The 14,810-nt window shown below is 42.1% G+C and overlaps 1 protein-coding gene across 1 annotated transcript in view; it reads left to right on the forward strand.

Annotated features, from left to right (window-relative positions):
* NEDD9 (neural precursor cell expressed, developmentally down-regulated 9) overlaps positions 1 to 14,610 on the forward strand; it is a 37,786-nt gene extending 23,176 nt beyond the window's left edge. The window contains exons 3-7 of the mRNA XM_033072490.1: positions 8,080 to 8,181; positions 9,033 to 9,134; positions 9,557 to 10,780; positions 11,088 to 11,174; positions 12,005 to 14,610. Coding sequence (XP_032928381.1) covers positions 8,080 to 8,181; positions 9,033 to 9,134; positions 9,557 to 10,780; positions 11,088 to 11,174; positions 12,005 to 12,496 — 2,007 coding nt within the window. The 3' untranslated portion in view covers positions 12,497 to 14,610. The remainder of the gene's footprint in view (positions 1 to 8,079; positions 8,182 to 9,032; positions 9,135 to 9,556; positions 10,781 to 11,087; positions 11,175 to 12,004) is intronic.
* The last annotated feature ends 200 nt before the right edge of the window (positions 14,611 to 14,810 follow it).

Genomic DNA, 14,810 nt, shown 5'->3' on the forward strand with positions numbered 1-14,810 from the left:
TGGCCAATGCATGCAAAAACGATGATGTCTCCGTCTGCCTAAATATGAATAATTGTCATGGAGATGACATGACACTGGTAAAACTCTTATCAAGAATGTTGGACAACTATCCTCTTCACACTCCTCTTAAAAATGCTGATGATTTAATAGTAATGATGTGATTTGCTCATCTCTCTTGTTGTCTTCCTCTCCTCTCAAAAATGGGACATTCTCAGAAGTGTTAGTTTGACTCTCTTTAATTACATTTTGTCAGCAAGAATGACTCTTACCAGAGTCTTGGAAATACCCCTTCCCAGTCAGCCTTGCAATTCAAGGCCAGCCAGCAGCAAGCCTGTTCCACTGAAGCAAGCAGAAATGTTGCTCATAACACAGCTGGCAGAAAGCCCTAGAGCTGGTGAGAGAGAGAGAGAGAGCAGGATCATGTCACAAAAACATCATTAAAAGAAAAACAAAAAGAAAACACCCAATCAAATCTTGCCAGTGACAGAGCTGTTGAGATTTTTTTGCTGCTTTGGACAGCCCATTTGGGAAGATCTGGAGATACAGACCTTTTTATCTGCAGTCAGTTTGCAATCATGAACATCAGTGAGAAAAAATTCAACGCTATCATCTAAAGCTGCAGCTAATGCAAGTTCAGCAGTATTCTACCACACTTCATAGAGCCCTGTCATTTTATACTAATCAGAGCTTAGGGCATTTATGTAACTTCACAGATTTTTTTTTAATTGTTTGGAAAGACTATAAACCTACATTTCAGATTTAGGAAAGACACAAATCTTTAAAATAGTGTAATGACCCTGCTTTTGTGTACTGATTAATTGGAGAGGTCACACCAGAAGTTAAAAAGTCAGGATTAAGCTAGCAGTTGATTGCAAAGCAGTTGGTTATACCCTTTTCACCAGCAATGAGGGTTTAAATCCAGGCTAGCTTGTGATGTCACATTTTTTCCACAATTTGTGCCCTGTATCTTCAAGATTCACAACCCAAACCTTGTATAAGTCTTGTTGAAATAATACTGCCTGAAAATTGTAGCACCCATTTTCATTACATGCTGTTGTTTACATGACAGTACCACAGGGGTTTTTTTTAAGACTGGGCATCTACTGATGAGGCACTTCACAGGCACATTTAAAAGTTTCTGTTTTAATGCCTGAGCCTGCAGAGTTCGGCATTTTAAATTTAACACACCGTGAATAAGTGACATCTAGACCTTCTTTAGCTTTTGAGAGCATTTACAGCAGAATCTTCATAGGTGTAGGTCTTGGACAGCGAATGGAGATAAAATGTAGGAGAAAATGAGCAGGTTTTTTGAAGATGAAAGCAGCATCAAGAAATAAATCCATCCTGTATCGTGGTAGCATTTTTTCGTGTGTTCTTATCTTCACACATCTGAATATTCTAAGAAATCTCTGTGGTGAACACCCACTCAAAGACAAGCAGAGGTGTCACAGTGCGCCTTGGTGCCGCATCTCTTTCTGCCGCGCGCTGCAGCTGATAACTCACTCAGCCCAGAAGATCAATACAGTCATGTCTGACAATTTCCTCTTGCCTGGTAGAGACGTTTGGGCCTTAGCATTCAAAACAACTCATAGTTGAGCTACAAGTCCAGTCCATCAGAAGAAATGCCTCTACAGACATCCTCCCGTCTCTTCCAGCTTGTGAGACTTGATCAAAGCTCTCCAACAACTCAGTCTTGGCAGAAAATACTACACCAGAACATTTTATAGCAGTCCAATGTTCATACATTATTTGGATTAAAATAAAGTGTTCTAAGTTCATAACCTGTAGCAGCTTACAAACCCAAACATTGGTAAGAGTATCCTTAGCACATGTGAAATGCCAACCTTTACTCTTTGGCGGCAGGGAAATACATGGTGTAGGTTATTGTATACAGAAAATAAGTAAAAGCATGATTGCTTGGTTTTTTTCAGAGCAGGCAACCAAAAGTGATACGGTAGGTATTACTGTCAGGAAATTTATTACCAGTCACTGGAAATCCTGGTGCAGCTTGCAGAAGACATGAGTGGAAACACTACCTGCTTTCTGTAAAAATGACAGTTTTATCCAGCTAGCCAGGTTCTTTCAAATACCTAAATTACCTGTCTCTGTCTTTCAACCCAACCTTCCTTCAGTTCAGCTTAGCCACTGAACCTTTCTCCAGGGGAAAAAAAAAAAACTCAAAACATTTAAAGAGACACACATGGCTTCCTAAGTACATGCAGCAGAACAGGAAGAATGGCCAGGAGGTGGTTCAGTGCCTAATCTGACATCATTCAGTGGCTCCAGCCACTGCCTTCTGAAAGTCTAGAACTTCTAGAGAGTAGGGAATTTTTTCCCCTTAATTTTCTCTGATATTTCTCTATATTCTCTTTATCTACTTTATGCTTGTTACAAGCCTAAAGGAGCCCAGATGGCTGTTACATATCCACCTATGGGCCGCAGGAGCAGAATTTCAACAATTAAAGTTTCATATTGAATGTACAGAAACAATTTACAACAGTAAACATATGTGATTTTTTTTTTTTCATTTCCTTGCACCCACTTTGATTATTTTTTCCCACATCCAGGCTTTGTGCCAGCACCCTTTCATGCATCACCACTTTGCCTTCTGCAGGGCAGAACTCTTTCCAGGGTAATTCACCTGTTGAGCCCTGCCCATGGGGTGAGGAGGAGAGCATCGTGGGGTCACATACGTTTTAATGCAGTTCTTTGTCCCGATTTAAAATATATTGCCCTTCTTTCCCACCTTCAAAAAGCATTATTTAAAATCTATTTTAGAAGCAGTCAGCAAGCATCAGTGGGATACTGGGATTGAGAGGCCATACCTGGAAATACCAAGCTGCCCTTTTTAGCTGCCCTGTAAAGCTCACTGGTTTTCCATCATGCTGCATATCAGGAATTGCATGAGAATTCATGAGAACAGGCCCAATTCTGCCCTCCACGGTACTGCTATGAATTCAGAGTAATTTTGTTTGCTTCAATAGGTTTATTTGCTCTTTGTCCTTGTGAAACAATGTAAACTACAGTGTTGTGTATCTGCTGTAAGCACGAGAATGGTCTTCTTGTTGCTGTAGTTAGGAATGTTCTCTGCAGCCTAACATGCATTTTAATCCTGGAAGAAGTAGAATGTTGGTTTTTCTCTCCCTATATTTAGGAAAGCAGGATTTAATGAACCACAGCACTGGACATTTTGTAAAGTACATGCACATTCAGCTCTTTTTGTTTGGTTAGAGACATGCCATTGGCATGGAAAAGGCCCAAGTAATTGCTTTTGGAAGAGCGTGGTCTTCAGCAAGAACAGAACAAACTTTCTGCCCAGTTGTCTTTGTTTTGCAGTACCGAAAGTTTGAAGGCTCATTACACGTTTCACCAGAGCCAAAGCTGGTGCCTGTTAGCTGCTCTGCACGGATTAAGTGGTTAACAATGTTTTGAGAATGTTGGGCTAGATAGTTTGTGGGAACACCATCTGTTTCCTTTAACACGTAAACAAGGAAAATTGCTGGTTTGAAATGCAGGAATTTTTTTTTTGTACTTGGATGACCACAGGCATTCTTAAAAGAGAAGAGGTAAAAGGAAAAATAATACTTGTGAGGTATGAAGTGCAGTGACATTTGTTAGAAAATAAATTTGTGAATGTCAGATGGCGCTGCTGTCCCTGTTCTAGAAGTGGGTAATGTGGAACGTTTCCTTTACAGTCACCTCCTTCCTTCTAAATTAATCTTCAAAAGTAAACTACCATCAAAAACAAAACCATTAAAAATTGTTCAGCAATGCATTGGAAGGGCTGAGCATCCCATTCAGAAACAGCAAGTTAATTTAATATATTTATGGGTAAATATCCATCAAAAATCAAAAGTTACTTCTGACTGAGTTTGGTATCTTTCATACCTCCATCTACCCAGCTACCCCTCTCTTCCTCAGACAGAAGAAGCAGTGCAACCCCATGTCCTGATGTCCCATGTGAGGTCACAAGATTAAGAACAAATGCCCCACATTTTCCCTCTGTCAAGCATTCTTTTAATTACTGTTACAAAATGTTTACTCAAGATAAGCTTTGGTGATGACTGCTTCTGATTTGAAGCGATCGGGAATTAAGCAGTCCAGCTTAATGAAAAGTGTTGGAAGGAAAGAGGAGTGGAGGTACAACAGGAAACATTCTTGTACTCAGTGCAGACCAGATTATCATCTGCAGGAGCTTTTGCTGTGAAATTGCTCATGACATGTTGTTACTGCACAATAATCCTCCACACAGGGAAGCATACCCAAGTCACTGGGAGAAAAAAGCTGTCTTTCAAGTTAGCAAACATTGGTTGTTGCTGGGTTTCTTAAAGTAATATTTCCTTCCTTTCGCATAACTTTTTTGAAAGCCTAAAGAGGAGGAGACATAAAAACATGTGATGCTTTTTTATTTGAAAAATAAATGCCACTGTGAGTAGAGTGCACTGCTAAACACAGCCCTGTAGACAACTCAGGTCTTCTGTCCACAGTTGCACTTGCAGGCAGACTTTACTAATGAATACTCAAAAACAAGCATTTTGTGCTTTAAACTCTTGCCTTCTTTGACAATAGCTAGACACACCCAGAACAGGGTTTTGTTTCAGCCAAATAAAGGAGTGACACTGCTTGACCACTGCTTCAGGTCTGGGAAAGAACAAAAGTGTGTAGATGATACAAAAAGTCCTGCAGTGCTGCGTGAAACTGGCTTCCTTCCTGTTGTCCATCTATCTTTAGTGTAGCTTTTTAGGGTTCTATCACAGCACGGTAAATTCAACCAGCACCCTTGGAGTACCTTAAGTCTTTCATACATCATTTGGTATGTCAGGATTTTTTTTAAAAATGGGTAAGGCCTCTAAAGGTGAGCTACCAGAGTAGTTGCAGCTGCATGAAACTCCTGTGTGCAGAGTGAGGGAGAATTTCTCTTCAGGTGCTGGGCATGAGCAAACTTCTCTTCCATGCGTGTTCCAGGCTCCATGGTGCAACGATATCATCTGTTTTGTGACCAGGGATTCTTGTTACAAAAACAAAATACCATGTTTATCTGTAAGAAGAACAAATTGTTTTACTTGTGTGTGCTTACATGGCTTAGTGGTGGACTTGGCAGGGCTGGGTTTATGGTTGGACCCACTGATCCTAAAGGTCTTTTCCAACCTTCTGTGATTCTGTGCCTTTTTCACCTGTGCTGCTTGGATCAGCTCCCTTTTTTATATTAGAGGCATGTGACTTTGTTCATGGAGATCAGGTCTGTGAGCAAGAAGAGAATGGTGGCGTCTTTTATCACAGAATTACAGAATGAACCAGGTTGGAAAAGACCTTTGAGATCATTAAGTCCCACCTGTGACCTAACACCTCTTCATCAACTAAACCATGGGACTGAGTGCCAAATCCAGTCTTTTTTAAAAAATGTCCAGGGATGGTGACTCCATCACCTCCCTGGGCAGATGATTCCAATGACCAATCACTCTTTCAGTGAAATTTTTTTGTTCTAACATCTAAACTTCCTGTAGGAAAGCTTAAGACTGTTTCCTCTTGTTCTGTGAGTCATTGCCTGGGAGGAGAGATCAACCCCCACCTGGCTGTAAGCGCCTTCCAGGGAGCTGTAGAGAGTGATAAGGTTCCCCCTGAGCCTCCTTTTATCCTGAAGGACTTCAGTCATTCAGTTCCTGGTGTAGAGCAAAACTGAGCAAGTAGGTATAAAAATTTCACACTGAGCAGCCAATAATGATGTTTTTGGAGCCTGACACATCCTGAGTCCTGCATTGTCCATCTAGGCAGGGAGCAGCAGGTGAAGCAGAACCAAACTGCAGCAGTGCCCCATTCCTCCTCCTTCCAGCGCTGCGTGGGGTCTCTGGCTGCCTGCCATGAACACCCTGTTGTTTCTTTTCTCTGGGATGGTCAAGCAGTTCTACAGCATATTAGCAAGCAGCCTAATGCCACAGTGTTCACAGCAGCAGAAGGGCTGGTGGAGACGGGCTACCCAGGAAACACCAATTTTTTTTACTGTGCATTGTCAGTTCTCCCAGAGGATCACTTTAACACACCGAATGATTCATTGAGGCAACTCCATGGTTGTAATTTTGGAGCCCTTGGAAGGAACGTCTGAGTAAACATGGCTTAAAACCAAATCCTTCTGTTCTTGACTTGGGTAGAAAGCATTTGACTGGCAGTACACAGCTGGGGAGAAGAAAAGGATGCAAAATATATATGGCAAACTATTCTGGTCTGGTCACTAGCCCTTACTGGCAGAAAAAGCATGAAGTGATGTTGATACTAGTTAGAATTTTCTCTGGCAAACAGAATAATCCCAGTATTACATGAGAGTGGCCTGGGAGGGATACTGTCTGGAGTGATTCATTATGGGAAGCTTCTAGCAACTTCAGAAAGAACTTCCTTAAATTTTTGCCCATAGATACCTTTTGCAATGCAGTAGGTGACTCTGTGGGACAGAAACGGCCTGCCATGAACATAATATTTTTAGATTCTTTAAAAAAACACTCCTATATGTGCAAGCCCTACTAGCCACACACCCAAATGAGCAGGAGTTCTCTCCTACGCAGCACTCTGGAGACTATCACTTGCAGTTCCTGTCTTCTGATGCTAATTCAAGGAAAAACACTTGCAAGAGCCGTGGTGTTCCCCCACCCACCAGGCGTGGGCTGTTCTCCTTTCCCCACGGCCCACACAGCCAGGGCAGGGGCTGGAGCTGCCTTGGGCTTCCCACTGAATCAGATCAGTACTGGTGCTGGCAGGGCACCCACCCGAGGGGAAATCCAGCTGCATGGTGCTGGGACAGAGACCACACAGCCAAAGCTGGGCAGCACGTGAAAAAAGGAAAGTCTGTGTGGTTAACACGGCAGAGAAGAGGTAGGGGGTTAAGCGTGAGGGACTTTCCCTGAAGACCTTAGTCAAGAAACACTCAGTGTGAAATCTGGCCGGGATGCAAGGATTCCTTACAGCAAAAACATCCACGGGATCCTTACTGAGCATTTGGGTAGAAATGCTGCTGGTATGACTTGCATACATTTCTAAGGAGTTAGGTAGCTCTGGTATAAAATTTTCCCCAGCTGAGTACAAAGCCGCATCTTATACAAGCCTGTGTAATTTGCCATTTTGTGCCTTTGGCTTACAGTATTTATATTTTTTTCTTATAGCTAAGTAGTGGCAGCTGGGGTTAAGATGTTGGCCTTTCCACTACCAGCCCAGTTCTCTTTTGGGGTTAGGTAACATTTCTTTTATACCACACTGTACTGAAATTCTGCCGTGCAGATACTCTCCAAGACTTAAGGCATTTATTTTTCACCAGATTTTATTTGTAGTCATTATGATAGTTGATGGTTTACAAAATGCAAAAAAATGTAAATTCTAAGCTTGCTTGTTTTTCAGAGGCTGTTATTGCATTACATACTTCAAGAATGGCTTGACATTTCCCATCTCTTAGCCACTAATATAGTAAAACCAAGTAGAGACAGCAAAATGGAATGTCCTGCTTTTGGAAGGTTTAAGCATGGCATTTCTATGTAAAGAATTTCCAAAACCATAACTCAGTTCTCCAGGATGTTGTGCTATAGAGCACAATAACTACCACACGGAGTCCTGCTGGAGTAGGTGGAAAACATCTCTACAAGCAAAGGCATAGACTCCCAGAGCTTAAACATAGTATTTTAAGACTGACAGTGGGGACACTCACACCTAGTAGGATGAGTGTACACCGCCCTGGTCTCAGTGAGTGGGTGGTGCAGCCATCACCTCTTGTGGTCTGTGCTAATGGAAGGTCAATGGGAAGAAAGGACTGAGCTGTCAGACCTGCACAGAAGCTGTGCTTGACAATTTGAAGACAGTGTAGAGCACTAGCAGACAGTCATGTCAGAGCTGGTCTGGAAAGAAAAGATGGTGCATTTGTAGCTACTAACACTGATTTTAGGGTGTTCAGCTCTCAGAAGGGTAGGCAGACTGGTGTTACTAACAATGCCAATGGAGCAGGAATGTTAACAGGACTGGATTGTTTATACCCTGTGCAGTTACAGAGAGAACATGCCAAGATCCTCAGAGACTTAACATTTCCTCTTTTTCCTTTACCCACAGGTAATAATACCAGTCAGGTCGGGACAAGGTTATGTTTATGAATTCCCTTCCAAACACCAGAAGGATGCCTACGACATCCCCCCCGTTCGCCCTCTCCAAGGGGTAGGTACCAATAAAAGTGCCAACAGGGCTGACAGAGCACAAAAGGTGATGAATTTCTACCAGACTTTTATGAGCAAGGCAAGTTCTCTCATTTCAGAGAGAAAATATGTTTTAATTAGATGCTGTGGCTTATTCACAGATCACAGACGTATTTCAAAGTTTTATTTGATGTTGACTAAGATTTGGCAGCACACCAAACGCAAAAGTCCCATTTGTTCTCTCTGTTTTGATCAAAGAGTATATCTGAACAGAATAAACTTGCTGCCTGGGAACATTTTTTTTTCTCTGTACTTTGTTGTTGCATAGTTGACAGTAATTCACTCAGTAAGGGTAAAATTATCGCCTAGATGAGCAGCTGCTATGCAGAGAGTTGTTTTCACCATCTATTGACTGCACCATGTCAGTGAACTTGAACTATATCTTTCTTCTGGGGAGCACCCTTAGCTGTCCTTAGCCAGGACCACAGGCTTGTAGAGTGGATGCTGGCAGGACCTGGAACTCAACCACCCTGGATGTAAGGGTGTGATCAGTTCTGGTCACATGTTCACCCCAAGAGGTGTCTGTAATAGACTGACCCTGATTTACCTCTCAGGAAGGAAGTCAGCCACGGCTTCATCTCTCCAGCCTGCTGTCCACATCACTGCCCAGAGGAGACCTAGCAAAGTGCATTTCCTCCTAACTGTCCAAAATTCTAGGCAAATCCAAGGTGTTCTCCCATATGAAAAAAAGCTGAAGAGCTCTGGTCACATTCGAACTTTCTGAGAGGAAACACAGAAACTATGAAAAATCATCTAGTAGCAGAGCTTTCCCTGAGGTGACTTGTTTCTGTAATCAATCTATTCTTTCTTCAGATATATGACATTCCCCCCACATCGGTTAAGGGGTCTGCACTTCCAGTTCCCATGGGAGAAGCAAAAGCTTTAGGAGTGTATGACATACCACCTGCCAAAGGGGTAAGCATTACTCTGTTTCCACAAGATCCTGTATTTTCGTGTCTGGCCAAAGACATGTTCTAACAATGAATGATCCTGAAGGAAAAGGAGATTCAGTACTTCAGACACTTCCTTAGGTTTTTAAACTGCTAAAACTGGTGAAGTGAAGCACTGCATCAAAATTAAGGTTATGAACTATAAATTGATAATTAGACCTACATTATCTTTGTGGCAGCATGCTGCCTTTTTGGATTTTGCTGCTTATGGGAATTTGCATTGAGATGAGTGATAAAAAGTGAGATATTAAAACTGACTCTCAGTCAAATTTAAGATAAGTAGCTGACTCTTTGAAAGTCAGTAGCAGATCTTCCATTCCAAATGGAAGATGGTAAATATTTTGCTATTCTAGACAAAGGTTTCATGGTTTATTTTCTGTGATTCAGGTCTATGCTGCACCTCCGTCTGCGTGCCAAGATGATACAGCCCTGAGGGAAAACTTGCAGGGTTTTTCATCTACAGTGGGCCACAGTGTAAGACCAGAAGGAGTATATGATATTCCTCCTCCCACCACCAAAGCAACTGGAAAAGAACATAATAGATTTTCTCCTGAGAGCCTGGTATTGCCAGCTGGGATGTCACAGACACAGAGTGTTTATGACATCCCTACAAACCATCAAAACCATTTTCTTGGACAGCAAATTGCACCTGAAAAAGATGTTTATGATACCCCGAGGGGAGTTGCATTCCCAGGACAACAGACAGGACTCAGTGAAGGTCCCATCACAGAAGGAAGAGAAGGTGTCTATGATGTGCCACCAGCAGTGCTCCAAGAAAATAAGGGCTTACAGGATGTGACTGATGGGATGAATAGGTTGTCTTTCTCCAGCACAGGAAGCACGAGGAGTAACATGTCCACATCATCAACAACATCAAAAGACTCTTCTCATTCAGCATCAACTGCACAGGAGAAAAGACTAATACTTGATCCAGACACTGCTATAGAGAGGCTTTATCACCTCCAGCAGATGGTGGAGGCAGCTGTCAGTCACCTCACAGCCTTCATTACACCAGACTGGCGGTCCTATGGGTATATGGAGAAACACATCAATGAAATTCACGCTGCTGTGGATAAGGTGGAGCAGTCGCTGCTGGAGTACCTGCAGTTTGCCAAAGGATCAGCAGCCAATGCCTCCTGCCTGCCTGAGTTCAGCCTTCTCAACAAAATGAGGAGGGAAGTGCAGAGGCTGGAGGACTCTCACCAGATCCTTACCCAAACCAGTCATGACTTGAACAGCTACAGCTGGTCTTTGAATGTCCTGGCTGTCAACAGGATGCAGAGCAAGTGCGATGACCTGGACCGGTTCATTATGGTGGCGAAGACGGTCCCGGACGATGCCAAGCAGCTGACCACCACTATCAGTGTCAACGCAGAGCTGCTCTTCAAACAGGCCCTGGGCAGCTCCCATTTCAAAAACGTACCAGAGAACATAATGAACGCTGCTGACTGTGTGTATGACAGTCCTCAGATGCAGCGACATGCAGAAAAAGCACAGAACCACTGCAGCTCCCTTGCCCCACTCCTGAGCAAAGGCCAGCACCCTTACAGTGCCACCAGTGAAGGCTCAGAAAAGAGCTGGATGGATGACTACGATTATGTTCACCTGCAGGTGGGTAAACCCAGCATCTTGTTCTGCATAAGGCCATGTAGGAATTGCTGTGGTTTGTGTAGAAGCTGCTTGTGGGAAAGCAGCAATCAATTGCCACACTAATGCATATTTGAGGGTAATTTCACCAGGATGATTACCTCCTGTCAGATAGGACTATTGGATTTGTACACTATCATTTCCTGTACTCTTGGTGGTGCACTACCAGTGAAAAAGCCAATACAAAGCACCCTCTTTCTCGGCCTGTGAGCTGCCTTTTAGCTCAGGAGCGGTTTTGATTTAACACAGTCTCTTATTTTATGCAAAACAGGGGAAAGAAGAGTTTGAAAGGCAGCAGAAGGAGCTTCTGGAGAAGGAAAACATCATCAAGAGCAAAATGGAGCTAGAGCACCATCAGGTATGTTCTCCTGGGTATATAATTGCCCTGAAATGCAGCATTCCTCGCACATGAGCACTGGTCAAATCGAGCAGGAGGGAGCCTTTTCATAGAGCAGTGTGCATAGGATACAGAAAATAAAAAGCAAAAAGTTAAAAAACTCTAAAAGAGAAACAAGCTTCTGTGATGTCTCACAGGAGGTCAGTCACAAAGTCAGCTTGAGAACTTGGCTTTCCTGACCCACCATCCAGGGCCTTAATCACTGGACTATACTGGATACATGTGCCACCTTCACGTCTGTTTAGTGAACATCAATACCATCAGTTTAAATATTGTGCTGAACATCACTTTTAGTGCTAAAATAGTGGGTTCACAAGATGGAGGGCTATCACTTTTCCCTCATATTAATTCTTCAATATGTTGTTTCCATATCATATGGCAGAAAATTGTACAAGCAATGAGGAGGTGAGATTGAAAGGGTTTTCATCTCAAAATCCCACAGACAGCCTTTTAAAGATTGTGTAGGAGTTCATTGCCACTTGGATCCATCTCTCTCACTTGTGATTTCAGAATACTCCAAATGAGCAACAGCCTGTAAATTCAGGAGTTTGGGTTGTTGGGTTTTTTTAATGCAAATGAAGTATTTTAGATGTTTCTCCCTTCTGAACTCTGCATGTTTGGATCTATAGTAGTCAAAGCACTTGATCCTAGAAAACATACTGTTACTTTTTACTTAGCATAAGGTCAGTGTAGGATACCCAGCGGTGTCCCGTGGCACAAAGTGAAATCATAATATATAACAACATCTTGGAAGAATACTTGCTGATGGGAGCTTTTGTTTTTCCTTTCAGATCCATCAGTTTCAGCGTCTGGAGCAAGAGATCACCAAGCCAGTAGAGAACGACATCTCCAAATGGAAGCCTCCGCAAGCCCTGCAGACCTCCCACGACAGCCGCCTGCTTTTGTTCTACTCGGACCAGTGCGAGACTCACTTCAACTCCCTCCTAAACGCCATCGATGCCTTCTTCAGTTGTGTCAACTCTTCTCAGCCCCCACGGATCTTTGTGGCACACAGCAAGTTCATCATCTTGAGCGCTCACAAACTTGTGTTCATCGGGGACACGCTCGCGAGGCAAATGACGACTCAGGACATGTGCAATAGGGTGATGAACTCCAGCAACCAGCTGTGTGAGCTGCTCAAGAGCGTTGTTCTGGCCACCAAGGCAGCTGCCTTGAGTTACCCCAACACAGCATCCCTGCAGAAGATGGTGGACCGAGTAACAGAGCTCTCTCATCATGCACAGTTGTTCAAACTCTCACTGGCCCAAATGGCATCCTTATGAAACCCAGCGGAATCCAATCCGTGAGCAGCAAAGCAGAAGAGCAGACAAACTGGAGCTATTTTTATGTAAATGATATCTTTTTTTTTAGATATTTTTTATTAAATATTTTAAATACATTCTTATGCATTAGAAAGTCTAATCAAATCAGGGATCTGGGAATATTGTCTGGTTCTATGTTATGTTTCTTATACACATTTAGATTTGTATACACAGCATATATGTATATGTTGCTACCTTCTTTAAAACATCAATTAAGCACCTTAAAAATTAAGTGTCGGGTAAACAGTGCATATATTTTGTATATACAGCCTGTTTCCTCAGCATATTTGTTAACTGGATGCTGCACTCCTTTTGTTTCATTCCATCTTGATGCTGGTGCATGGACTTGGTTGTGAAACCTACTTGTAGCAATCCATGAAGCAAGTGTAATGGTTCTCATAGAACTCCATTCCCTTCTTAGAAATTACTTTCTATAGGTGAATTCTGTGAAGTTTAACTCCTCTTGATGCTATTTTGTTGTGTGAAACATTTGGTCATTCTGACCAGCATAGATGCACAGCTGCAATGAGCAACATATCAAGCATACAGCATTTGGGAGAAAAGCATTTTTAGGCCATGTAAGAAGCAGGGCCTTCAGAGGAGGAAGGCAGAATTGTATATATTTAATATCTTTTGGCATTCAGATTTCACTGTTTCTAATAACTGTAACATGGGATTTCAAAACCGTGGATGGATTCCCAGCAATGTAATTTCATACATGTTTACTTTGTATGTCCTTGCATTGGCAATTTAATTTAACAGTCAGGCATGAAAGCCTTATTGTTTATGGACTCAGAGTTATCCTGAGGGCATCCCAGGTTCCATTGGGCTCATCTTTGAGGCTATGAATGAGCAATGTTTCAAAATACCAATCCCTTTCAGAAGGATTAACATACAAATTGTATTTCGTATGGAAAGAAAAGAGCTTAATTTGAAATAATAGATATTTTAACATCTCTATAGCATATACACAATTTAATGAAGAAATAGCACTTAATTTTTTAGGACTTATTATTGGGAATCAGTTGCTTCTGTTGCAATTCTGACTTCCATTCAACTACTGGGCTTTTTTTCTGGAATTCTGTTGCATAGGTGCTGATCTTCTCTGCACTACACTATTTGCCAAAAATTATGTTCTGTTTTAATGGACCATTCCATCAGTAAGCACGCACAGTCCCACCTACTAATTTTCAATGTAGATACTTAAAAATTGTTCACAGAATGTTAGGCTCCTTTAGAATTTTCATGCGTGCTGGTCACTCCAAAACTCATCAGCTTATTTGTCATCATTGCCTTCTGTGAACCCCGTAAAAATAAGTCACAGAACACCATTTGCCTGTGGTTGCCAGCCTAGAAGCTGTGTTTCAAAGTGAGCAGTAGCTCAGGAAAATTCCAGGTGATTCTGGCATTTTTATAGCAGAAACACTACTGTCCTTATTAATTCAAGGTAGTCTCACTTTACTGTGTTTGTAGCGTTTGCTGGATCGCTGGTAACTACATGGTCATGAGATCAGTAGCACCTGAAAAACAAGCACTTCTCACTTCTGCCTGACTCCTGGCTTTCCCATTTTGTAGCTGAACATGTGCCTTATTGAAACAGGATTTGTTGTCCTAGAACCATTTCAGCAGTGTATGAAACCCTGCAGACTTAATGTATTGTCTTAGAAAGAAGACCCCTCTTCACTACCATAATGTTCCAAAGCACAGAACATTCCTGGAAGGTCAGTGGAAGCCAGCACAATCCCAGCTGGCTCAGGATGGGCTCCGAGGCTTGGCCCGGTGTAACATCCTGAAAGGGCAGTTGTGATTTTGTAACCTATAACCAGTTGCCAAAAAGCAATCTGTGTGAATCTGTCTTGTGCTATTGTTGTTTGGGATTCTTTTGGATTTCCTTGTCCGTTTTTCTCATTCTGTATATTTCTGTATATTCTTAGGAAGTGAAAATTTGTTTGTAAGTGTAGTGGTTATGTTGATAGTTTGTGCTTTCCAAAGGAGAACCTTTATTGCAACCATGTATTACAGTTTGTTATCTTGTAGAGAGTAATTTTGAAATAATTAAAATTACTAGCTTTTTTATATAAAAAAGGGCAGCTTGGTCTTATTTTTTCTTGTTTTCAGAGTCTTCTAAACATACTAAAAGGAAATATTGCTGCTTGTTAATGCTATCAAAGCCATTCTAAAATGAGGAACTCATTTTCCATCTTTTCACTGGTCAGTGCTTGTAGTAAAATGAGAACTTGGGGGTTTAAGAGGAAGGGCCAGACAGTTTCTCTAC

Source organism: Catharus ustulatus, chromosome 1 (assembly GCF_009819885.2).
Source record: "Catharus ustulatus isolate bCatUst1 chromosome 1, bCatUst1.pri.v2, whole genome shotgun sequence".
NCBI classification, from domain to species: Eukaryota; Metazoa; Chordata; class Aves; order Passeriformes; family Turdidae; genus Catharus; species Catharus ustulatus.